Source organism: Leuciscus leuciscus, assembly GCF_965113295.1.
Source record: "Leuciscus leuciscus genome assembly, chromosome: 16".
In the NCBI taxonomy this organism is placed as follows: Eukaryota; Metazoa; Chordata; class Actinopteri; order Cypriniformes; family Leuciscidae; genus Leuciscus; species Leuciscus leuciscus.
Window position 1 is genome coordinate 4,261,132 of NC_138740.1, and position 27,339 is coordinate 4,288,470.

Consider the following 27,339-nt stretch of genomic DNA (forward strand, 5'->3'; position numbering starts at 1 on the left):
CCTTCTCCACGCTTCTAGTCCTAACCACTTACATACGGGGGGAGTACTCTGGGTTTGGGCCGAACTCGGAGCCCTCCCCCCGGACACCACGCCAAATACGTATTAAACTTTACCCCCTCAAATTGTATGTAAGTGTGAACTCGTGAAATGTGTGAAAGCGGCTGTAGTCTGTAGAATGTCTATTGGAGAGAAACAAAATAAACAGTTAGTAGATATTAAGCAGACAGTCTATTAATACTCTAATGATTGACATGTAGTTGCAGAGTTACTCATAGTTAGTAGAATGTCTAAAGTGGACCATCAGAATAAAGTGTTACCAACTGAATGGTTAGGGCTAATCTAAATGGTTATGTCAATTCTTGTAATGTATCATTTTAAGTTAAGATTAATGAAGTGTTCCTGTTATTAGCCAGTTGAATGACTGTCTTAAAAGCGAGTGCTCTTTCTCAGTAACAGCCACACACACACACACACACACACACACACACACACACACACACACACACACACACACACACACACACACACACACACACACACACACACACACACACACACACACACACACACACACACACACACACACACACACACACTAATGCTTTTGAGCGCTACTGTGCCAGCTTTGTTCTCAGAATATTGCTTAATATTGTAAACATTTTACGTTGCTGCATACATTTTCCTTTATTGCACAATAAAGATTATTTGTGTCAAGCTTGAAAATGTTAAATATGTGTTTTTAGGACATGAGGAGAAACCAGAAACGCATGAGTGAACTTAAATCCACCATTCGTAAGCTGGAGGACCGCAACTCAATCTTAGTGGATGAAAGAAATGAGCTGGTATGTTACGCTACATCTGTCATTGATGTTCTTTGCATGTGAAGGGTCATTATTATTATATTATTATTATTATTATTATTATTCATTTACAGTAAGATGGGCCAACTGTGGAGTTATTGTTGGGTTGTACAGGATTATAAAAACAGTATTTTGATTATGAATAATTCACCCTGATTTTCTCCTCTCAGTTGAAGCGTGTTCGGGAAACAGAGAAACAGTGTAAGCCGTTACTGGAGAGGAACAAATTATTAAGTAAGAAAAATGATGACCTCAGCCAGTCCCTCCAGAGGATGGAGGATAAACTTAAGTCCATAACCAAGGAGAACACAGAGATGGTGGGTTCCTCTTCTTCTGTCTAATATGTGTCAAAGCTATATAATCTGCATTTTAAAGTGCAGTTGTAGTGTGTGATTAAATGTACTGCATTTGACTCATTGGGCCCTATCTTGCACCCAGCACAATTGACTTTGTTCACCGACGCATGTATCATTCCTATTTTGCACCCGACGCACAGCGGACTTTTCCCTCCACAGACGCATGTCGGTAAATTAGGGAATGAACTTGCGCTCCCGGGGGCGGTTCAGTGAAAAGAGGAGGCGTGTTCCGGCGCAAACGTTCCCTGGTGCTATTTTGCAGTTCCAGAAAACAATTCCGCCACTGACCAGGAGAAACCTAGTCTAAAGTCAGTGGCGTGTTCAGATGCACATACACTTTGCTTCTCTCATCTACACACAGACGCAGCAGTTGACATTTTTGCAAACCATACATAATAACAAGGAAGTCATTTATCCCGCCGGTATAATAGCAACAGCGCCGAGATCCGTCCACAAAGTTACTTGCGTTTCGCGTTTGATACATGCGTTTCACATCGTTAAAATAGTGCCCAACGTGTCATTGTATTACCGAATGCTAACAAAGCACAATGGTGTTCTTAAACTTCCTTAGATTTTAATCTCACCACAAACATTGACATTTTGAGTAGACAGCTCAATGTTATTTTAGTTAAGCATCTGTATTTACTGAACCATAAATGCATGTTCTTCACATGTGCATTCTCCATGTTGCTGTCATACTGAAGATCACATAATCACGTAATGTTCGAAAGCATTTTTACAGTGTATTCAGTGAATTATAATCACTTGTGGTCAGATTACCGGAGATAAATGTTTATATAAATACTGGCATTCAAAAGTATATTATTTTCAAGTTTTTTTTTGTCTCTAATGCTCATCAAGGTTGCATTTAGGCTATTTATTAAAAACAGTAATATTGTGAAATATTATTACAATTTAAAATTACAGTTATTGAAACATTCACATCACAGGAATTAATTGCATTTTACAATATATTACAATAAGTAATATATTGTAAAATGCAATTAATTCCTGTGATGTGAATTTTCTGCATCATTACTCCAGTCTTCAGTGTCACATGATCCTTCAGAAATCACTCTAATATGATGATTTGATGCTCAATTATTATCGATTATTATTGGTGCTCAATTGATTATAATGGTTCTTATTATTATCATTGTTGAAAATCGTTTTTACTGCTTATTATATTTTTTTGTGGAAACGTTGTTGAAATAGAAAGTTCAAAAGAACAGCGTTTATTTAAAATATAAATCTTTTGTATCATTATAAATGTCTTTACTGTCACTTAAGATCATTTTATTGCATCCTTTTGGAATAAAATTAACTTTTTTAAATCGTATTCTTAAACTTTTTCTTATAATTTTTACCCCAAACTTTTGAATGGTAGTGTATACATGTATTTGGTAAAAAAATAAAATAATATATATATATATATATATATTAACCTAAATATTTTTTAAATGTGAATTCTCAATCTCTCAGATGGACATGAAAGACTGTACTAAGAAATTTACAAAGAATTAGCTTTTCCCTGATATAATGCTCCATAATTCTCCATAATCTGATAATCATTGGATGATCACTACAAAATCTCTTGTAAACTATAAATAAAACTTGCCTTCTGCAAGCGAGAATAGCTCAACTGTAGTTGCACCAGACAATTTAGTCAATTTTGAGTGCAGAATGCATTTATCCTGTTGTATTATTGTTGTTTTGTCGTATTCAGAAGGAAAAGATTACATCCCATCCTCCGCTGAAGAAGCTCAAGTCTCTGAATGATCTGGATCAGGCCAATGATGATCAGGAGATTGAGTTCCTCAAGCTGCAGGTTCTAGAGCAGCAGAGTATGATCGACGAGCTGACACGAGTGAGTACTTCCTGTGAACGTGAGACTGAAGTCACGGAGGTGAGCACTGAACACACACGTGTCACATCTTTCTTATGCTCCATGTTTCAGGATAGAGAAAAACTCTTGAGGAAGAAGAGGCATAAACGAAGCAGACCTATAAAGGTGAAGTGTGGAACTTTCTCAGTGTTGCAATATGTTCTCCCGTCCGCTTTCAAAACATTGCAGTCTGTCTTTTAACTTTTACCACTGGGATTGGGACTACCCGAGATTCCATGATAAAGTGCTTATTTACCCAGGGTTTACCTTGTCGTTTCCCATGCAGAGGCACATTGTTGTAGATACATTCTACGGGTATGATGAAGAGTCAATGGATTCGGAAACTTCCTCTGTGGCTTCTCTGCGCATGGATCGAACCCCGGCTACACCAGATGAAGATTTAGATGAGGTGAGCATTTAGGAGCATTAAAGGTGTATTGTGTAATATTTAGGAGGATCTGTTGACAGAAATGCAATATCAAATACATAACTATGTTTTCAGTGGCATATAAAGACCTTACATAATGAACCGTTATGTTTTATTAGATTAGAATGATGCATTTCTATCTACACACACCGCGGGTCTCCTTACATCGACATGTTTCTACGGTGGCCCTGAGCGGACAAACGCGTTTCGTCACTATGTTGTTCTTCATGATAAGAAGCTAGCTAACGTCAGCAAATAAAACACTGACACAATGATGAACAAGTAACAATAATATTCGCAATAACATATGGTTTTACTGAATAATTAAGTAAACCTAATTATCTTTGTAAAGAAACCTCATTGTTTAACTGGCTACTCTCTGCTGTCTCAGACGACGACATCACTTCCTGTCGGCCACCATAACTTCTGTTGGGTGCAGTTCGCAAACTCACCACTAGATGCCGCTAAAAATCACACACTGCACCTTTAACTCACTCATTTCTTACTAAGGGTTCCTGCGTTTATCTCGACTTCTTCTCTATGGTGTGTTTTGTGTTATTATTGTGCATTTCCAGACAGCAACATAGTGTCGGCCCAGATCCGGCCCACATCTGGTACACGGTGAATCCACACGGATCTGGGCCGACACTATGTTGCTGTCTGGGTTATTCCGCATGCTCATTATTGTGCATTATTTCCCATGCTCTCTTTATCAGGGTCTGGCGGCTGAAGAGTCAGAACTACGGTTTAAGCAGCTGACGCGGGAATATCAGGCTCTTCAGAGAGCATATGCCCTGTTGCAGGAGCAGAAAGGAGGGGTGCTGGATGCTGAAATGGAGGCTAAGGTATTCCTGAACTATTGTCTGTGCTGTAATTAACATTAAACAGCTTACAGAACTTGAGTAGAAGACATGACACTGTTTTTCTTTCTTTTGTTTTGGCCAGATGAAAATGCAATTCAAACATACATTAAAACAGAAAAAAAATTAAATAGAGTGAAACAATAATAATTTTTGAAAAGAAAACCTTAAGTCGTTATTTCTTAGAACAAATAAGCAGTTCAAATATAAATGTTTAAAAAACATTTTGCCAGTCAAATCAAAGTCATGTGCAATAAGGTGGCCCTTATTTTTCAAGTTATGATTTATAATTGTCTGACCCCCTCAAGTTGTTCCAATACATGAAAAAATATTTCAGGCAAAATATGAGCTCATTTGAACAATATTTAGAGGTGGCTCGATGACGTTGAAGTTTTGTATAATCAGTTATTATGCTCAATTTGTGATGATTACCACTTGCCTAATTTTATCTCAACTATTTAAATTATATACTTGCTTATTTAATGGCAATTCTGAATTTACACTTATTTTGCACAAAAGATATTCTATGCATTTCTTGCAGAAGCATAAATTCTGTTATTTTGCCACTTTTGTGACTTATTTCAAGTATTTGTCATTACTGGCTGTGATTTGCGGTCGTCGGCACTTAAGCACTTCTCAAGCAGCAGAGGAGCCCAATGGCGACGGGAGGGACAACTTTGTCTCGAAGTCCAGCAGAAACCTGTTTTCAATGCTGGGTATACCTGATGCATTCCTGTCTGAAGATCCCGAATCATGGAACAGTAGTGATGATTTCAAAGCTGCTGAGGCAATAATCAATAGTCTGGCGGTAACAAACGACCACGCAGAACGTGGTGTTGCGCTCATCCAAGAAAGATGCGTCACATTCCGGGTGCTTTAGGTGTGAAGAACAGCTGCAATATGCTCTGCAAGTCATTGAGCAAAACCGAATACAATTTCCAGATGCCAAGAAATCAACACTGCTTGGTGTTAAGATACTCTGAACTATTGACTTTGAACTGTGCAAACTGTGAAAAGATGAGATACTCACATTGAACTGTGATCAAGTAATAGGCTACGTGATTTGATGCATTCTGCAAACTGTGTATCGTATTGAATACAATTCTCAATGCTAAACGTTTTAGAATGAAGAATTTTGCTGACTTGTAGATTTGCCTACAAAAACAGCAAACTTTGATGTACTTGAGCTACCCCTAAATATGAATATTTTTGCCCCATTTTTTTTCTGCAGTGTTTTTAGCATAAATGGAACAACTCTGGGGGGTCAGGCTGCAGAAAAACAGAAAAAAATGTTTTTCGCACACTTAAGGGCCACCCTAATGTGCAACCACCATGCAGAAACATGCAGGAAATGATATATTTTACAGCATTAGATGGCAGCAAAGACCGTCTTTATGAGTGAGTCAGTAGAAAAGACTTTATATTTAAATGGACTAAAACAAGGTTGTAAACAATTAGACGCAACTTACAAATTCATTGACTAGCGCTGTCATGGGAAATCCCTGGGACTTTTAAAAGGACAAAGATATCGCTTTCCTCAGTAGACATTTAAAATGCTTTTGTGATAATGAATATAAGATTGAAGAATATCAGCTAGATGCAGATAATAATAATAACTTGTAGCCGTGCGATATGGCTGTATATCAGCACAGATGTGACTATCTACAGCCGAATCACACTCGTGGGATATTGCTCATATATATTGTCCTCTGTGTCATACAGATGATTCCTGAAGACCCTTATGATTATGTTTCAAAGTCATAACATCTGGTTAAATCAGATCATTTGACCTTTTGTATGATGTGACAAGGCTAGTTCCGGTTGTTAAATGTCATATGCTACAAACCCCCCAAAACGCAAGGATATTTATAAATTAATATTTAAAAAAAGAAAAGAAAACAAATTAATAAGATACTTTTTTTTTTTTTTTTTTTACTTAGAAAAAAATGATACATTTAAACTTTTTTTTTTTTAAGATGGTAATGTTTTTCCATGCCATATAAAATCAAATCGACCCAATATCTAGTCATTTTCCCCTTAAAGTAACCGTTTTGCATTGTGTTAAAAAATGCAATGGGGTTTGGACAGATTGTTTGAAAACCTCATGGGAAAACCCTAAAAAAGATATATTTTTACATTGTTATTTTTTGCTTGAAATTTTAAACAGTAAAAAATACAGCTGTGGACGAGCTTCTGAAAGGTTATGTGCTCAAGAACATGATGTTACATTGAACCCACAGGCATATAGTGCATATTCTGGTAAATTACTCATGTATTTAATAGTTACTTCATCTCTGTAGGCTCACGAGCAGCTCCAGGCAGACTCTCACAGGTATAAGGCTAAAATCGAAGACCTGGAGAAAGAGCTTGCTGTAAAAGGACAGGTAAAAGTCTTTCACTACTATTGGTATTAGCGATGCAAAATTCATACACAGTGACTTGCAATCAAGAAATCAATATCTAGTGTGGTATTTATCTTGCTGAGTGATTCTCCATACTTACAAACTGATTTGTTCTGGGTGTCTGGTTATAAAGCACAGTATGGCACAGGTATGACTAATTCCCATATCATTTCCTCTTTTCCTCACAGGACTCCAGATGGGTGGAGGAGAAGCAACGGTTCCTCAGGCGTAATCAAGAGCTGCTGGATAAGGTGTGTGTACATGCTGACTTCTCAACACTGCCACACTCAGAGGATGAACACACTAATGATAGACTAAAGAGATCATTCCCTCAATTCTACGTAGTGGTTTCATGGGGGTAACAATAACTGGAGGTTTTGTATAATGTATATATAATGTATACGTAAGGTATAATGTACAGTCATGCTTGGATGTTCTTGCCCAGAACAGAACCATACCGCCAATCCTAACTGTATGCTAATTGTCAATCGTATTTGACGATAGTGGTCCTGACAGAACTAATGGTTCCCCTAGGAACGTTTTCCGGGTTGCGTTCGCACCGCCAGTATGAACTCTGAAGTGACGTAAGACACGCTCGTTGTTGTGACTTTTATTTTGACGGCGCAGAGAACGGCAGCGCTCGCATTCTCCGTGTTCATTAGTGTACGATCTGTCTAACGGTCCTGTCTCATACGTTATTAGACAGAACTATTACACACAGAAAGTAGACAGTGATGAAGAGTTATTAGCGTATGCCGTGTGGTTGATGTCCAGTGTTGCTGAGCACAAATACATAATCATGTTAAGAGGTCCATCTATCACTGTTTTCCATGTTCGTAGAGTTAGTTTCTGGAGTAAATATATAAGCTATACTGTGTGTTTACACTGCCTTTTTAAAAATGGCGTACACTGGTGTTTCTCGTGCGTTCGACCAATCAGCGAACACTAACGTCACGGATAGTTCCTATAGTGCTGGTTTAGACACGACTCTGAAGTAGGAGCTAAATTAGTTCCTCCAAAAGGAGTTCCTAGAACTGAAATCGTTCCCAGTTCCTGCGGTGCGAACGCACGGGAGCTTCCGCCAATAGTTGTAGGAACTTTGAAAAGGTTCCTCTGGTGCGAAAGCCCCTAATGTGGCAGTACCACTTACAAACAAGTCACCAAATGTCATCATATTCCAGCAAAAGTCTGGGTCTCACTTTATATTAGGTGTCTTTAAAATTGTACGGTAGGTTCAGGGGCAAGTTTAGGATCAAGAGTGTTATTATACATGTAGTTACATTCAGGTAAATGTAAGTGTACTGTAATAACATGTTAAAATATTTGTATCAAATGCAAAAGTTTAGAATATTTAAGATTATTTTAAAGTCCCCCTGTATTCAATAATTTGATCCCTTAAAACTCATCTTTGATCACCAAAATTACATATTTAAATGTTTTTTCCTTGAAAAAAGTTTCTTCATGCCTTAAAACAGGTTGAATGTAACTCGACACCCTTGCCTCATTTAGTATACGCGGTTCTATGAATATGCAAATGAGTCCCGCCTCCACTCACTCACTCAGGTCAGAGATCCACTGGTTGACGATCACACGTTGATCTGATTGGTTACAAGGTCGTTTGTGACGTCAGAAACACCAGCGATTTCAAAGCGTGTTTTTGAGACTGTCTTTGGTTCACTGCAGTTTTAAGGAGAAAATACTCAGCAATGGTGTCGACTTATGAACTTACACATGGTTTGTCTTAAAGCATATTAAAAACACCACATAGACATATAAACAACATTAAAAGCTGGATTTTCACCACAGGGGGGCTTTAATGATTTTGTAAGAAGTCTTTTTATGCTCACCAAGGCTGCATTTATTTGTCACAGGGTAATAGCATCAGGGTACAATACAAACTGTGATTTATTCCTGTGATCAAAGCTGAATTTTCTGCATCATTAGCAGTAAACAGTGATCAGAAATCATTCTAATATTGCTGATTTGGTGCTCAAGAAACATTTCTTAATATTATCAGTATTGAAAACAGTTGCTGCTTAATACTTTTGTGGAAACCATGAGACACTGCTATTCAAAAGTTTGAATAAGTCGATTTTTTTTTTCTTTTAATTTTTAAAACATTACTTTTAATCGGCAAAAATGCATTACATCGTTCAAAGGTGACAGAAAAGACATTTATACAAAAAGATTTTACAAAAGATTTCTATTTCAAGCAAATTCTGCTGTTCTTTTGAACGTTCTATTCAACAGTTATATACTGTATACAGTATGTAGATACTGAGAGGTTCGTAGGACTCAAAAAATCCATTTGTAAAAAGCACAATCAATGAAAGTCTTTCATAAGGTCCATTAGTTACAATTTGTAATGTTTCTTTGACAGGTTGAAAAGTTGGAGAATGAAAACGGAAAGCTGCAGCAGGAACTACAGGACTCGAGAGATCAGAATGAACTACTGGAGTTTCGCATACTTGAGCTGGAGGTTTGAGCTCTATCTCTGTCCACAGAGCAGTTATTCACAAGATATAATATAAGCCTCAGGTGTCTCCAGAGTGTGTCTGTGAAGTTTCAGCTCAAAATACCCCACAGATCATTTATTATAACATGTTGTCCCATTTTTGAGTGGAAGGAAAAACATGCTGTTTTCGTGCATGCGTCTTTAAATGCAAATGAGCTGCTGCTCCGCCCCCCTTTCCAGAAGAGGGCAGAGCCTGTACAGCTTGTGCCTCGGATACAAGGTCACACTCACATGACATTGCAGTTCTTCATCATCATGAAAGCTTATTATCCACATGTGTTTTAAAGCCATATCAGTCTAAACTTCTGATATATGGTTTTCTGAGCGCACACATCCGAAGCAAACTGTCAAATACACACAAGGTTATGTCAAAAACACACAGAGCTCACATAAACACAGTCAGTTATGTCTGTGAACGTACGCAACAGGGGAAGAAATCACATGTGTATATTAGATCTGTGTATTAAAGTAAAAGCAGCGTAATATACATTACCTACTGCTATATATGCTGTTAATATGACCCAAACAACAAAAGAAAACCGGATAATCACTCACTGCTCTTGACTGAATAACTTTAGTAGCTTTAATAGGAATATATTTCTTACTTGAATGCTGCTGTTAAATGCTCTGGCGAGGAGATAAACATGGCGGACTGTGTACCGCTCACTGAGGGGCGGAGCTAAGCTAATAGGGCGGAGTCTGTCTGCAGTCGTGGGCGGGGCTTGTTCCAATGTGACATCATATTGAATCACATTCCTGAACGGCTCATTTTGAGGCACTGTTTCAGATTAATGAGGAAAGTAACAAATTGAGTGAATGGATTTTTTACCATGTGGACACATAAATATGTTCAAAAACAATATTAAAGTGAATTTTGCATAATAGGTCCCTTTAAATTGCGACATAAAATACATACTTATAACTACAAGTTTGTGTGTACCTCAGAATTTAATTGTTTTGCTTCATTTGTTCTTAAGGAATTTGTAGCAAGGAGGTCATGAGAAAATCATGATGCAATTCAGTCAGTATATAGTTTTGTTCTAATCATTATTCCTGGTTATTGGAGGCTTCTGTAAAATTACTGCCATTTAAGCAGTGTTACAGTTTCCTTTAGATGGCTATTAGAGCAGCATAATGGTGTTCAAATCTGGCTTTTCCATCCTCGCACTGTGATTTTGACCAAGGGGGTCTAATGAAATATACAGGACTGCTGTGGTATCTTACAGATGTGCTTCCTGGAGGAAGTGCAATATATCATACAGCATGACATTTGCACAGCTCTTTATTTATCTGTAAGTAAAACACAAATGTGCACATACTTCCATGGATAGTTGCTGTGCCAAAATGCTCCTTCTAGACAAACAGAAACACTCTTTGTCTCCCATCTCGTTTTACAATCTCAAATGCATGCGTCCACCTAGTGGTGGAAGTACAGAAATGCAACAGCCTTCTGTAATGAAATGATCTATCATCTATGTGGACGGTATAGTGGAGACGTTAGACTGGAGTGCACATGATCATGCTGTTGGTGGAAGAGTGTGTAACGTGTGTTTGATGTAATCTGTCAGGAGCGTGAGAGGAGATCGCCTCCGTTTAACCTTCAAATCCATCCTTTCTCTGAGGGAGTGAGTGCACTACAGATCTACTGTATAAAGGAGGGAGTGAAGGTAAGTATGAATTCATTCACTGCCACTTTTGCTTTTAATAACAGTAAGAACTCATGAGCCAGTTCTGCTGTCATCTCCTCTCCACAGGACGTGTGTATACCAGACCTCATCAAGCTGTTGGATATACTCGGGGATAACGGGGTACGTCACACACCACAATCCATGCAGCGTTTTTCTTTCTGCGATAGGCTATTACCAGTTGTAGTGTAAATGCTCAGTATGTGTTTCTGGCTTCACGCAGAACTTGAGGAATGAGGAGCAGGTGGCCATTATTCAAGCGAGTACTGTGCTGTCTCTCGCTGAGAAGGTACGTGGGTTCCTGTTTCAGGTTATTGAAGTACACTAGAGAGAACCAAAAACAGTCACTGAATGTCTGACTGTCTATACTTTTCTTTACATATATATGCGTATACATTTACTTTTCTCAATCTGTTAGTAAAGGACAATAACAACACTGGTCAACAGGCAAAATGCTCCTGAAATAAATGTTAAACTTTACTAATGAAATGAAAATTATGCTTAAAATTATTTATTGGCTCTAGTTTTCAAGATATTCCATTGGGTCAGTATACGACCCTTGACTTGGGAATATATACAGTATATATAAGTTTATTGAATAGGATAAACCCCTTGAGATGAACCATCTCGTTTTCGAGGGGGTCCTAATTTACAATACAATACAGAACAAGGGACAAATCAAACACATTACAATAGAATAATAAGACATAAACAATGCCACAATCAACACACTACAACAAAAACAACAACAACAAAACATCAAAAAGATAAGTATTTAGGTGAATACAACGACTTAGAGGCTGTGAACAAATACTTTCCAACAAAAACATAACCTAGATAAAAAAATATAGTGATTGGTGGAGGATAAGTGAGTAATAAAGGGAAGGGAACTCAATTGAAATCAGAAATGACTAAAATACATCTATGTCTGGGTTTGGACAGTACTTTTTTTGAGGCAAAACAATGAAATGCAATGTGAAGCTGGTATGACTTGCATTGTGTTATTCCTAGAAGTCATGAATGATGCAATCATAACAAAGCTTACATCACTCTGCTGAACTAATGCAGAGTGTAAACGTTTTAGAAATGTAAAAACTTAGCCAATCAGTTGTTTTAATTGTTATATTATAATTCAGCACATTAAAATACATAATAAATAGCACAATCTTATTTCTGAAAATTGTAGACCAGTGTAATGATTTGCAGTGAAGAGATGACAGAATGTGTGTATTTGTGTGTGTTGTGGTTTAGTGGATTCAGCAGATTGAAGGAACAGAAGCAGCTCTGCATCAGAAGATGATGGACCTGGAGCTCGAGATGGTACGAACAACAAGTCTTATCTTTACACATTACTTGTCTTACGCACAGTACCGGTAAAAAGTTTGGACACATTTAAGAATAATAAAAAATAACCATTTTGTTGTTATTTAATGACAACCAATGTAATTTGTTTACCCATGTATGCCACTTTACTATCCACTTTAAATCATCAATTTATAAATAAATATATAATAACGTTTACAAAAAGTAGCTCATTAACAGTCGCGCCTCTGGCTTCGCTCCGTTCTCGCGGCTCTCGGCCCCGCCCTGCTGGACACACAGTTTTTATATACAAAAACATTTAGGCATAAGCCTTCAGATTAAAAGTTTAAGATATTGAGTAATGTGAATTCAGTCAGGTAGAAGTGTACAGTACATAACATTCATCTGATGAACGAATATTTTTTAATTTTGTAAATTTAAAAATTCTAAAATTGTAATTTTAATGAATTCCTCTGTTTTTAAAAATACATACAAATAAAATAAAAAGGTTTAAAAGGTTTTACATTTACAAACTAAGCAAAATAGGTTGCTGCAGATTTATGTTTGCATTAGTGATCTGCACAGTCCACTCAGATGTGTGTTACTTGGGTCTGGGAGTTAAAAGACTCAACTTGTTTAAAGGTAAATCTATCATTGTTATTCGTTCGCTAACAGTAGTTTTTTGGTGAACTTAACTTTTAGGATAATACACTGGGGTTGCATTATATGTAACGGGTCTATCAGTTTAATTAAGTTGTTGAATTAAGTAATTAAGTTTGGCACACTCAGACTAATGTTTTAATGCCACCTAAACCATGATGCTTATAAACCCTGACGGTTGACTTGCAGGAGATGTTCTGCAAACAAAAGGGATATCTGGAGGAGGAACTGGACTACCGGAAGCAGGCGCTGGACCAGGCTTACATGGTGAAATATTGATCCATTTTCAGACATTTCTTCCTTTTATGAACTTCAGCGAAACAATTACTATGATGTTCTGTTTTAGAAAGTGGTATATATTGTGTTAATTTTGATATTTTGTGTTTTCGAGTCGGTAAAATCTTCATCTGCTTATGATGTACCATTTTTGTGTGTTTTTATATGACCTTTAATTTGGTAGTCAAATAGATTTTCATTATAGTGCCACGAAAGGTTTGTCTTGTCAAAATTGGCATGGACCAGTTCATTCTACAACAGTAGCCACCAACGTTTTCTTTATTCCAAAGCGTATTTTGGCACTATATTTTCTGCATGGGTGCTCTAACAAACCATTATTTGATTTTAATCCGAATACAAGAAAAATACAAAAAAACGATATTGTCCCACTTTATATTGTGTCTTTAAATACAATGTACTAACATTTAAATTAATCATTTGATAGACTGCACTTAATGTTCACATACATTGCTTTTACATTGTACAATATTTAGAAAAATACATGCATGTAATTGCAGCAATAATTAATTTCTGTAATTACATCTATATTTAGACGGTTGACCTTCCCTTACACCTTAACCCACCCTTAAAGTGTTGGTTAAGAGTTAGTTGGGTGAACAAAAATGAAAATTCTGTCTGCATTTACACACCCTCATGACGTTCAAAACCTGTAAGACTTTCGTTAATTTTCGAAACACAAATGAAGATATATATATATGAAGAGTTCAGATGCAAAAGCCTCTGAGTTCCATCTGAAATTTTCTTCTAGAATTATCATTTTTATAAAGCTTGTATATTTAAGATAAGTAATTTCAATTAAATGACAATTAATAGGTAATTTGCATTGCCATTTAAGTGAAATTATTGAACTTAAATATACGAGCTTGATCAAAATTATCATTCTAGAAGAAAATTTCAGATGGCACTTTGAGGCTTTTGCATCTGAACTCTTCATATATACTGTATATCTCCATTGACAGTCCACACAACGACCACCTTACCGTCGCAATCTGTAACTGTACGTGTGTGTGTGTGTGTGTGTGCAACAGCAAATCCAGGAGTTGGAGGCTACTCTGTACAACGCACTGCAGCAGGATAAAGTGATTAAATACGGAGAGCCTCTGGACGAGCTGCAGAAGGACGAGTTGCGCTCGGCCGTGGAGAGACTGCGCAGACAGATGCTGCGCAAGAGTCGAGAGTACGACTGTCAGGTTCTGCAGGAGCGCATGGAGCTGCTCCATCAGGCCCATCAGGTACACAACACACTTTCAAATCATTTCATACATTTAAATGCATGTGTCATACTTTCATAGAAACAGGCCACAGAATCCTCATGATGAAAAAATTATAATTTTAAGTTTATCATATTAAGTAATCATATAAAGTTTTTTTTTTTCTTTTCTTAAAATGTGTAAGGACTGGAGGAAAATCTAGGAGACCCAGTTGCTCTGTGATGTGGTTGAGGGCATTTTGCTGGCATGGCTAAATGTATGTATCAAATATGATACATCAGGCTTTTGAGGAATGTTTATTTGCACATCCCTCAATCATCATTATATTCATCATCAGCTATTCATTTTTAAAGTGATGTTTGACTCGTGTATGTGTGGGACACAAATGGCAGCTGTTTTGTAGCATGACCCACTAATTAATAAATGAGACATTGTTGAGGAAATAACCAAATGCAAGAAGAAGAGTACAGACAACACTGAACTGAACACTGCACAAACACCTACAGGAACCTAAATCTGCTACAGGAGACAGTATATGCTGAACATGATAGTCAATAAGAGTCAGAAAAATTTCACCTCGTCTGATGTGTGTTATTGCTTCATTACTGAAATAAACAATGAAATTTCAGGATTGTTTAAAGGAACACGCCGACTTTTTGGGACTTTATCTTATTCACCGTATTCCCCAGAGTTAGATAAGTCCATACATACCCTTCTCATCTCCGTGCGTGCCGTAACTCTGTCTGACGCACACACCGCTAGCTTAGCTTAGCACAAAGACTGGAGGTAAATGGCTCCAGCTAGCATACTGCTCCCAATAAGTGACAAAATAACGCTAATTTTCCTATTTACATGTTGTGATTTGTATAGTCACAGCGTGTACAAATAACAGGGTCACATGAGACACAGCCATCTTCTAACCGTATACATACTGGGAACTATATTCTCAGAAGACGAAGCACTGCTACTTCTGCGGAGTGATTTACTCTGAGCAAACTCTCTGCTCCTCACCAGGGGCTTCTCAGGCACTGCGATCAAATCACTCCGCCCAAGTAGCAGTGCTTTGCCTTCTGAGAATATAGTTCCCAGTATGTATACGGTTAGAAGATGGCTGTGTCACTTATTGGGAGCAGTATGCTAGCTGGAGCCATTTACCTCCAGTCTTTGTGCTAAGCTAGGCTAGCGGGGGGTGCGTCAGACAGAGTTACTTCACGCACGGAGATGAGAAGGGTATGTATGGCGTTATCTAACTCTGGGGGATACGGTGAATAAGCTAAAGTCCCAAAAAGTCGGCGAATTTCTTTAAAATGATTCCATTGACTTTTCAAGGAACAAGGTTACAACTTTACTACACAAAACCTTAGCTAGTGATCATCATGAAAAAGGTTTTTGGTTCATTTTGATTCATGCCAAAAGTGATGATGACTAATTTTCCAACCAATTTCACCAGTTTGACTATTCAGTCGATTTATAAACTGGTTTTGGAAACATTAGAGGGCATTATGCCATCAAACAATAAACAAGAGGAAATATCACTGCAGTATTTCACAGTCAGTCATGAACGTGAGTGAAATGCAGTTATAATCTGGTAACTGTAATGCAAACACTATAAAAGACTGTTAATGTGTATAAAAACCTCTCATACTTGTGTTGGTTTTGTGTGATGTATGTCAGATGGTGACCTCTGACCTGATGCAATAGCAGTTATATACAGAAGAGGGCAGCAGATTATCAGGAAATACCAAATATAAACCAAAGCATATAGTAAAACACACATACTTTTCTTCTTTTCAGTGGTGCATTCAACTAGTGCTCTAGTAGACTTTTGGACCCGCTGTATTCTCCATTATTGAGCTGTGTGATAATTGTCCTGTAATCACTGACCTCAGCTTTGATTACTGAGCGATGACATACTGAAGATAATCACACTGAAATGAGTGTTTCTCTCAATGCAGAGGATCAGAGATCTGGAAGATAAGACTGACATTCAGAGGAGACAGATTAAAGATCTAGAGGAGAAGGTAAGACAGGTTTATAACATCTGTAGATACGAGCTGTCGGACTAATGATTTACAGAAGACGATCTGTCAGAACGATCATGTCTCCTGTTGTTTGTTCTAATATTGATGTTGCTCATTTTCCTATCCTGGCTGTAAACTTAATTAATACTTCTTTCTTTCTTTCTTTCTTTCTTTCTTTCTTTCTTTCTTTCTTTCTTTCTTTCTTTCTTTCTTTCTTTCTTTCTTTCTTTCTTTCTTTCTTTCTTTCTTTCTTTCTTTCTTTGTCTTTCAGTTTCTATTTCTCTTTTTATTCTTCTCTCTTGCCTTTATTCTTTGGCCTTGATGTCTGTGACATCTCCTGCAGAGGTGAGTGTAGAATCTTTTTGTCTTCCTTGTGTTCAAGTTTTTTGAGGAAAATATAATTCATTCAGAAAGCCAACTTTTAGACCTTGACTGAGACTAAACTATTGTATTAGGGGTTCATGGGGTTCACGACTAGATGATACTGTTGAGTACATCAAGAACATTACATGAATCATTACATTTATATAGTGAGTATTGAAAGGGAACTACTGCAGTTTACTTATTTGCCATCTTTCCAGCGGTAAAAACCATAATTACTTGCACATTGGTATTTCAGTATCCATACTTCCTTTAACTCTGTGGTCCTGTTTGTGTGTCGGTCAAAAATGACCTCTTTTTGTTCCCCAATACTATATTTTAGTCCGATAATGTTTTTCATTTAATATTTTGTGTTTTAAGATGATACTAAATTATATTTATGCAGTAGTTATAATCCATGTATTCACTTTTTGTGTGAATGAAATTGAAATTGAAAATGAAAATGAAAATGAAAATGAAAATGAAAATGAAAATGAAATTTCCAACTTAAACGGTCATAAATCTTTAATGCTTTGGAGCTCAGACTGAAGTTTGGTCTCTTTTTAAAGACGACACTTGGCAGATTATTGCTAAAGTGAAAAAAGTTTTAAAAAGTGAACTTGAAAAAAGCACAAAAATACAACTTGTAATTTTGATATGAAATACATATTTTCCAAAACACGTTTTACAAGTTGTGTTCCAAATTTGAGGTTGATATCTCAAAAAATGAGCTTTCAGTCAGATTTTGTTTGGGCGCAGTACCGAACGCGTCCACTAGATAGAATTCGTCTCCCATTCATTTCCAATGCAGTCACTTTTGACCGTGAACAATACGAGCATTAGTACTTTTTTCAGGTCCATTTAACTCATCCATGTCCATGTTCATGATTGTGTGTGTGTGTGTGTGTGTGTGTGTGTGTGTGTGTGTGTGTTCACACAGCAAGTGCCAAAACATTTACCAAATTTCGGACCATTCCGATGAAGTAAAAAATAAATAACCGAACAGCACCAGAGGGTTAAATGATATTCCCATTATCCTGTTGGATCCTATTTGGATTCATTTAAAAAAGCACAATTAAACATAAGTAACATATGAGTAATAACTGTAGCAAAAGATGAGTTGCTGCTACTTTTGTGCACATGATGAACCCAAAGCAAACAATGCATTCTTTTGACATCTTGTATCACACTACTTGATTTATATATATATATATATATATATTTATAAAGAATTTATGTATTTACATTTATAAAATTACTGAAACAAACATGTTGCATTCATTTTTTCACCAAATAGTTTGGAATCATTTTTGGAATTGACAACTTGCCCCGAATAATAATGTTCATGATCCTGTAGGATTTGAATGGCTCCACCGTGGGTGTATGTTGAACTGATCCGAGTTTTTGTCCTTGCGCACACAGGATTTGAAGCAACCTGGAGCTGTCGCATGCAACTGCAGTCGTCCGGTTGTTACGACTCAAGGTGTATTACTGGCTGTTTTGTTTTTGCTCGTGTAGAAGTGGGAAATTCCGAGTTAATGATGATGGATTTTATTGGGATTATCTGCACTGGATTAGATTACACCTCTGTGGAGAACCAGGACAGAATGCTTGAAATCACACTTACAGACCAATACAAGCGTGACGAAAACACCATCATCAACCCAACTAGAGGATCGTGGATTATCTCTGCCATGCAGGGACCCGCCATGATCTACTGCGACTGCTACCAACCACAACCCACAAACCCCTTTCTTTCTCACTCTGTCTATCCGTCTCTCCTCCCACACACACTTTGGGAAATGAAAAGCGAAATGGACGTCTTTGCAGGAGTAATGTGTGCTGACTCAGGGCCTGTTAGTGAGGTGACTGTCGCATCTCTGTGGTCAGGACCCCTTAGGAGAGGTGTCTTCCTCACTGCCGGAGAAAGAGACAGATTGAGAGAGAAAGCCAGACCGTCCACTACAAACCATCCACACTAGCAGTTTTTGTTTACCCCTAGAAAGTTGAGTAGACTACTGCAACCAACCTGCTGTCCAGTGGAAAAACCAATACTGGGCAGACTGGTTTTTAATAGATTTCTTTTGTATTGTATCGGGCCTCATTCCTCCATCACAAGCAAACATTTATTTTTTATGTAAATCATTCTTAAAAACATTCACGTGTAAAGGTTTACTGAACAAAAACATTTTTTATGTAAATTGCTGCACCATGCAAGTTTACACAAGTAGCCATTTATGAATTAAATAGTAACATGCAACAGTTTATGAAATGGTTTCATCAGTTGTGATGAAATGGAAGTAATGACCGATTTTGTCTTCCATATTGTATGGAAGCTTGTTTCCGCCACAGAATAAAACATTTTAAAAGATAATTGCGACTTTTTATCTCACAATTGCGAGTTTACATCTCGCAATTCTGACTTTATTTCTCAGAATTGCGAGATATAAAGTCAGAATTGCGTGAAATAAAGTCGCAATTGCGTGATATAAAGTCAGAATTGCGTGAAATAAAGTTGCAATTGCGTGATATAAAGTCAGAATTGCATGAAATAAAGTTGCAATTGCGTGATATAAAGTCAGAATTGCGTGAAATAAAGTCGCAATTGAGTCTTATAAAGTCCGAATTCTGACTTTTTTTTCTCGCAATTGCGACTTTATATCATGCAATTCTGACTTAATCACATAATTGCGCAATTCTGAAATCTTTTCTCACAATTGCGAGATATAAAGTCCAATTCTAAGGGAAAAAAGATTTTTTTTTTTACCTCAGAATAGTTATATCTCACAATTCTGACTTTATAACACGCAATCGCGACTTTATATCATGCTATTCTGACTTTATATCTCGCAATTGCGACTTTATTTCTCAGAATTGCGACTTTATTTCTCACAATTCTGACTTCATATCTCGCAATTCTGAGAAATAAAGTCGCAATTATTATTATTTATTTATAATTCAGTGGCGGAAACAAGCTTCCCTAGTATTGTGACTGGAATTATAGAAAAGAAAAAATGTAGGGCAAGGACTCGGTTTTTGGATGTGTGTGTTGCACTCGAATGAATGAGCTTGCAATCGACTGTAAAAAAGAAACAGGGTTTAAGTGGACTAAATGTTTGGAGAAGTCCTGCATATATCACCAGAGATCCAAAGATCCAGCTGTGACATTTTAATAATAAATAATAAAATGACGAGTAAAAAAAAAAACAAGTTTTAATTTAACCCTGTAAAGTACAGAATGAATTGTTCACAGTAAAATATTTAACATGCATTTAGAAAACAGATTGGGTGATTTTTCATTTCATGGCGACGTTAAACTAGCCTGACTACGTCAGACTTCGTACTTCCGCTCAATTTCAGTTCGCTTCTGTACTCAGTCTGAGATAGCGACCTATCTCCCAGTTTTCCTCCGGCCTGAAAACAGCCGGCCAATCAACGAACAGAGGGCGGGCTGAGAGCCGTGACGTAGACACTGATTGTACCATCGATGCGTAGATTTACTTCACATAATCTGCAAAAGTCATTCACAGCCATGTTCACTCTGGTATTTCGCTCGATGGTTTTTGTTTTCGCATCATACATGTGTTTACAGTGGAAGTTCGATGCGGCTGAAAGCCGGAGCATAACACAAGTCATAACCAAACGTTATGTGATTGGCTTACGGGTAACCAATGATTTTAAACTTCAGACAAGCGTTAACGTTAAAGGGATAGTTCACTTTGAAATTAAATTTTGGTATGTTTTAGCTTACCTCAAGGGCATCCAAGATGTAGGTGTCTTTTTTTCCAGAGTAGTTTTCAATTTTTATATTTTTAGGTCAAACCGTTCTTGTCTGTCAGTCATATAATGCAGGTCGATGGTCACTGTCTCAAAGAGCATGCACAGAGTCCAAATTAAACAATTCCCCATCGTAAGTACACATTGATGGCCCAAGACACGAAACGAGCGGTTTGTGTGAGAAACCGAACAGTATTTATATCGTTTTTACCTCTTGAACACAGCTGCGTCCAAATGAGCAGTAGCCAATGCGGCATCTAGTGTATATATCTATACCCGCCCGCGCTCTCAGATCATTTGGACGCAGCTGTGTTCAAGAGGTAAAAACGATATAAATACTGTTCGGTTTCTCACACAAACCGCTCGTTTCGTGTCTTGGGCCATCAATGTGTACTTACGATGGGGAATTGTTTAATTTGGACGACGGGGAATTGTTTTAATTTTGGACTCTGTGCATGCTCTTTGAGACAGTGACCATCGACCTGCATTATGTGACTGACAGACAAGAACGGTTTGACCTAAAAATATAAAAATTGAAACTACTGTGGAAAAAAAGACACCTACATCTTGGATGCCCTTGAGGTAAGCTAAAACATACCAAAATTTAATTTCAAAGTGAACTATCCCTTTAAACTGTTATTGTGTAAATTATTGTACCATGTGACAGTTTTTAAACTTTAAGTAAAACGTTTTTTTTCCCCCATAAATTTTCGCACCATGCAAATTTATGCAAGTAAAACCAATCATAAGTAAACAGTCACAACAGTTTATGAAAGTTAAATAGTTGTGTAAATTGTAGCACGTAACAAAAAAATATTGCACCATGCGAGAATTTACGCAAGTAAAACCATCCTGTAGTAAATACTCACATCATTCAACAAATGAAACTGTAAATTGTCACATACTGACTGACTTTTACGAATGATTTGCACAGAAACTCACTCTGCTTGTGGTCGATGAATGAGGCCTATTGACCAATAATATTCCATGTCTATGAAGCTCAGCAGTTCCTCTTTCTGACTGCAGTGTAATATATATGTCTGTTGATATGTACATGTGTCTCTATATCCTCCTGATGTGAATACATTTCTCCTTCTGCAGCTTGAGCAGTTGAGTCACTTTGCAGTTTATTCTTGCGATGTGTATTGTGGTGACGGCTGCAGATGTGTTTCCGCCTTCCTCGACTGTCCCTGTATTTAATCATCTCTTCCCGGAGCCTAGTTGTTTTCTACTCTTTCAAATGAACAGCTGTAGCGTACCAGCAGGACTTTCACTAACTGGTTTGTACCGAATGATCTTTCTAACTCCCTTTAATTGGCTGTCTCTGGCTTGTAAATATGTTTTTGGGGCATTCTGTATACCAGGTTTGGCTTCATTTCATTAAAGTCTAATATCTCCTCAGAAATATGATAATCTCTCTTTTTTCACCTTTGGACACACTGAGAACACGCTGATCTCAGACACAGACAGAATATTCATTTGCAGAATATGATATGTCTATATTAAAGGGCAACTCTCGCCAAAATGCAACCTAGGGTCTTTTTGTGAATCTACCCGAGGCAAACTTTCGTTTAAAAGCATAATCATGATGGAAACGCCACTTTTAAATTTGACCGTATTTTCGTTTTCGGTCAAATTGCCTTTTGAATGGGAGTGCTTGGGGCACGACTATGATAGCATAAAAAATCACTATTTTTAAAACACTAAGAAGGCTCGACACAACATGAAACTTTGATGGAAGTATCACCAGGGGCTCTACACATGAACTCCAGCATTGAGAACAGTGTTTGTGTACACAGAGTTTACTAAAAAGAAAGATTTTGAACAACTCACTGAAGCTGTGTCCGCCGGCATTTTGTCAGTCAAAAATAGTCGATCTCCGAATGCGAATGAACTGACTCTGAATTTTAGTATTGCTTCTTATATGAGGATCCTTTTTCAAATACAAGGTCAATATTGATTTTCACTAACGACAAAACAACAAATCCGTGAATTTATATGGAACTAAGCTTTAGGAGCTTTCCATCTTTACTCTCCTCCCCGTTACGTTGCATTCGGAGATCGACTATTTTTGACTGTCAAAATGCCGGCGGACACAGCTTCAGCGAGTTGTTCAAAATCTTTCTTTTTAGTAAACTCTGTGTACACAAACACTGTTCTCAATGCTGGAGTTCATGTGTAGAGCCCCTGCTGATACTTCCAGCAAAGTTTCATGTTGTGTCGAGCCTTCTTAGTGTTTTAAAAATAGTGATTTTGATGCTATCATAGTCGTGCCCCAAGCACTCCCATTCAAAAGGCAATTTGACCGAAAACGAATATACGGTCAAACTTAAAAGTGGCGTTTCCATCATAATTATGCTTTTAAACGAATGTTTGCCTCGGGTAGATTAACAAAAAGACCCTAGGTTGCATTTTGGCGAGAGTTACCCTTTAAAGCTGCATTTCTATTTTGCCTCCATATCGCCATCTCTGTTTGAAACATTAAGTTTCTAGTTACCAGTGGAGTTATTTATTTAATCTCTGATCACCACATCAAATTGTGATGGTAGCTGAACAAACTCAGGGTTGTGGGATTAGTTTCGAGTTGACAAAACCAAACAAATTCTTTATTTGAAGTCACTGGACTTGATAAAAACAAGTTGACATTCGTTTCAGTGTTCATCCAAACACCATCTTCAGTTGTAAATACAGGAAGTAACTCTGGCAAATTTACACCTACTACAGTCACATGATCAGCACACAAGCAGAAGTCTAGTACAACCGAAGGGCGCATTCAAACTTCTCTGACTTCAGTTGTTACCCAGACAGCAACATAGTGTCGGCAATGTCCCCTTTATAAGTCAGCCCAGATCCGGCCCACATCTGGTAAGTGTGGAATCAGTGTACCAGATGTGGACCGGATCTAGGGCCAACACTATGTTGCTGTCTGAGTAGTGAGAAGGGCAGGCTACAACCCACAGAAATGCCACCAACCAAAATGCATGGAGCAATGCCACTCCCGAATAGATCTATAAAGGGAGGAAGTCAGAAACATAGTGTTGGCCCAGATCCGGCCCACATCTACACGTGGATTACCAGATAAATGGGACATTGCCTCGGTAGATGTGCCAAAGTTTTCTCCTCCTCTTTGATTCCCGACAGATTTAGCCACAGGTGCCTCTCCAATATCACCATCGCCACCATTGAACGACTGATGGCAGTAGTCGTCTGCTTGGCGGCCCGAAGAGCTGTGGTCCGGCGAAGTTCAGCAACCGCCTCAGGTGACAATCCCTGCCTCTAGTCCCTAAGCAGCCTGACCCACCGCTGTATATGCCTTAACTACGAGCCGTGAAGTGGTCCGACGCGGCTTCGACAGTACGACTGGAGCCCTCAATAAGGATAGATAGCTAGGCAGCCTCTCTTCCACAGGGGTGTAAGACTGGAAAAACTGGAAGAACTGGAAGAGAGAGCTACTCTCTGAGAGAACAAAAGACATTAACATTTGAACTCACTCTTGTGAAGTTAGCATTACCATTTGAGACGCAAAGTCTCACCTCAGAATACATCTCCTCCCCTCTTCCCCCTCTCTCATGCTGAGATCACATGAAAATCACCCAAAAATCCATATGGTTTAATGTGAATAATTATCATTGAGTATTATACATGTTTGGTATCATTTGAAATGTCTCAGTGCGACTGGTACAAATGTCTCATTCCCAAATAAGTAAAACATAAGGTAATACGTTTTTTTAAGAGTTTAGAGATAACTGGCACACAAAGGAAGGTGGTCTCTAGACAAATGGTCTCCTACTCCCAAAAGGTGTCAACTCTGAATGTAAATTCCCATTGTTAGCAGATGTTTCTATGTGAAAAAAGTTTCTGTCTATATAATGAAATGCAACTAGAGGATCAGCGCGATTCTTTACCTCAGATTAGCCCGTGATGCTGAGAGCCTGCAGGACTACTGCAGTTTACTTATTTGCCATCTTTCTAGTTGCTAGTTACCAGTGGAGTTATTTATTTAATCTCTGATCAACACATCAAATTGTGATGGTAGCTGAACAAACTCAGGGTTATGGGATTAGTTCATCATGTATTTCCTAATGTCGGGTTCGCATCTCTTCTCTTTATTCCAGAGCATTTGATGTTTTGTATTGATTATCTTTGAATTGATAATGTAATTGCCATGATACATTTACAAGACATAATAAATTGTAAACATTAGATTTTTTTTCTAACGGACTCATTATTTCAGGTAAAGAGTTAAAAGGAATAGTCAAACATTCGCTCATATTTAATGATGCACAGATATCATTAAAACCTTTTCATTTATGGAGTCAGATGAAATAATAAGAAAATACATATGAGAAAATGTATTTCATTTAATCAAAAATACTTTGCCACGCGGAAAGACAGTAACACGCATAGACCTTCCCCGCTGGTCGGATGCCTACATTGGGCCGATTGAGCGCGGGCTTACAGGGGGCATCCTCATTTACCTCTGCTCACATAGACCCTTAAAAATGTAATCATTTGAATGTTGGGAGGGAAAAATGTGCACAGAGTATGGTTTCATCCAGGACCCCTCCACATCAGTGTGAATGTCCGGATGGAAAAGGAAGGCTCACGGGGGAGGGGCGATCATAGCCTGCCAGACAGCAAACATAGTGTCGGCCCAGATCCGGCCCACATCTGGTACATGTGGATCCCACACGTCCCAGATGTGGGCCAGATCTGGGCCGACACAATCTTTGCTGTCTGGGCTGCCAGAAAGCGCTCATCCAATCGTACGCAAGCGACTTTATGCTTCTCACGAGCCCAAGTCAAATTCAACCTGGCCGTGGCGATCCGTTACATCAAGCAATTCCCCCGAGGAAGTAGGTTCAGGAATCTCATTGTCATGCCAGTAATCTCACTCCAGCCATATCTAGCTTCTCAGACCCAGACAGCAACATAGTGTCGGCCCAGATCCGGGCCACATCTGGTGCACATGGATTCCACACGGCCCAGATGTGGGCCGGATCTGGGCCGACACTATGTTGCAGTCAGGGGAGCTGGACGCCAGACGCTCGTTACTCTTACTTCAAGAAAAGGGACAAGCATGAGCGGAGCTTCTACACAAATCTTTTGCAGTGAGTGTTGGATATCAGATGTTAAATAAATCCAAAGTTGCAGAAACTTGATGGCGTGTCTGATTAAAACACAGGACAAATCCCAGTCCTTTGCTCTCTTTTATTTTATGTTCAGGATGATTAAGTCTTGAGTAATGACATGACGTTCATGGATTCGCATGGAGCAGATTCACAAGATGTAAATGGACAGGTGTTAACGGATAAACAGGATGTACAAGATGGTCTAAAGTCATAAACGCATCCTAAGGAAAGGACTCAAAGGACATGGTTGGGTGTCCATTCAAACACCCACACCTCACCAATGCAAAAGAAACAAAGGAAGGAAGTGAGGTCTACTTATAGACCTTGACCGGGGGTGTATGGGTAATGTAGTGCACTAGATTTAGTAGTGTAGTTTGCTTGGAATTGTGGGATATATAGTACAAATATATATATATGGACCAAAAAAGGTAAAAAAATGGGCCAAATTCACAACAGTGAGTGCATTCAACTCCCCCGAGAACTGAATGCGTGAGCTCAGCTCCATGTAGATAACGCAGAGCTCGTGTTTGTGTCATCTGGTGTCATAATGCAAAGACACGAGGAACACACACGGCTCCTGAAGACAAAAAGCTGATGGCATGTAACTTAGGTGCACTATATAGAATCTCTAATGTAAAATCTCTGTAATATATCAGTTTGAATTGTGTGTGTGTGTGTGTGTGTGTGTGTGGTCCTGGTAAACCCTACGCTGTGGGGACAAAATGTCACCACAAGGATGGCAATACCAGAAATCACATTTTTAGTCCCCATGAGGAAAACAGCTTGTAAATCATCCTAAATTATGTTTTTTGAAAATGTAAAAGTGCAGAAAGTTTTCTGTGAGTGTTGTGTTTATGGGTTAGGGAATGGCATATACAGTTTATACAGTATAAAAATCAATTTGTCTATGGAAAGTCCCCAAGTGTGTGTGTGCGCGTGTATAATTTCATATGGGTGTGTGCATGTACACAATTGAGGCCTTTGTGAATTCAAAATATGTCCACCTTTGGAGTCACTACTATAACATTATAACATTTTTATTAGTCAACTAAAAATGCACACAATTTGTAAGGTTTACAGTATTTATAAGATGCTACGCATTACCATTAATAGGAATGGCAGAAAACGTTATTAGCCAAAAACATTGTTTTATACCATGCAAGTGATATTTTTTGGGCAGCATTTGGTAACTTACTGCAATGGACATGCAATGAAATGCAAACAGTAAATTGATTGTTGAGAATTTGAGCTTGTTGAGGAAGGTTAAACAGAGCGCACTGCAGCCACAAGAAGTATTTGTTGTAATAACCTCTCTGTAACCAGAGAAAGTTAGTGCAACCTATACCTGTTGTACTTCCCTGACACTAATGCAATATTAACAACGTCTCTGCTTCCTCTAACATGTGTAACTTCAGCCACCCGAGATACCGATGAGTGTAACGTATCTCTGGAATATGCATCGGCTGGAGTGTTACGAGTTAGGGTTGAGAACTGCAAAAATGTTCAAATGTCTTACGACACAGAAATACAAAAACCAGAGCTCCACTGTGATCAGCCAATCATTTCATTAAGGTTTCATAAGTGAATTT

The 27,339-nt window shown here is 38.1% G+C and overlaps 1 protein-coding gene across 2 annotated transcripts in view; it reads left to right on the top strand.

Moving 5' to 3' along the window:
• jakmip2 (janus kinase and microtubule interacting protein 2) overlaps positions 1-22,028 on the top strand; it is a 42,856-nt gene extending 20,828 nt beyond the window's left edge. The window contains exons 5-22 of one of the 2 annotated variants that reach the window (XM_082141262.1): positions 744-842; positions 1,031-1,177; positions 2,943-3,083; positions 3,174-3,227; positions 3,388-3,510; positions 4,245-4,373; positions 6,689-6,772; positions 6,979-7,041; positions 9,171-9,269; positions 10,874-10,972; positions 11,060-11,113; positions 11,214-11,279; positions 12,242-12,310; positions 13,142-13,219; positions 14,278-14,481; positions 16,416-16,481; positions 16,753-16,826; positions 18,264-22,028. In XM_082141262.1, the coding sequence (XP_081997388.1) occupies positions 744-842; positions 1,031-1,177; positions 2,943-3,083; positions 3,174-3,227; positions 3,388-3,510; positions 4,245-4,373; positions 6,689-6,772; positions 6,979-7,041; positions 9,171-9,269; positions 10,874-10,972; positions 11,060-11,113; positions 11,214-11,279; positions 12,242-12,310; positions 13,142-13,219; positions 14,278-14,481; positions 16,416-16,481; positions 16,753-16,803 (1,626 nt within the window). In that variant the 3' untranslated portion in view covers positions 16,804-16,826; positions 18,264-22,028. The remainder of the gene's footprint in view (positions 1-743; positions 843-1,030; positions 1,178-2,942; positions 3,084-3,173; positions 3,228-3,387; positions 3,511-4,244; positions 4,374-6,688; positions 6,773-6,978; positions 7,042-9,170; positions 9,270-10,873; positions 10,973-11,059; positions 11,114-11,213; positions 11,280-12,241; positions 12,311-13,141; positions 13,220-14,277; positions 14,482-16,415; positions 16,482-16,752; positions 16,827-18,263) is intronic. The other variant, XM_082141261.1, reaches the window with a different exon arrangement.
• The last annotated feature ends 5,311 nt before the right edge of the window (positions 22,029-27,339 follow it).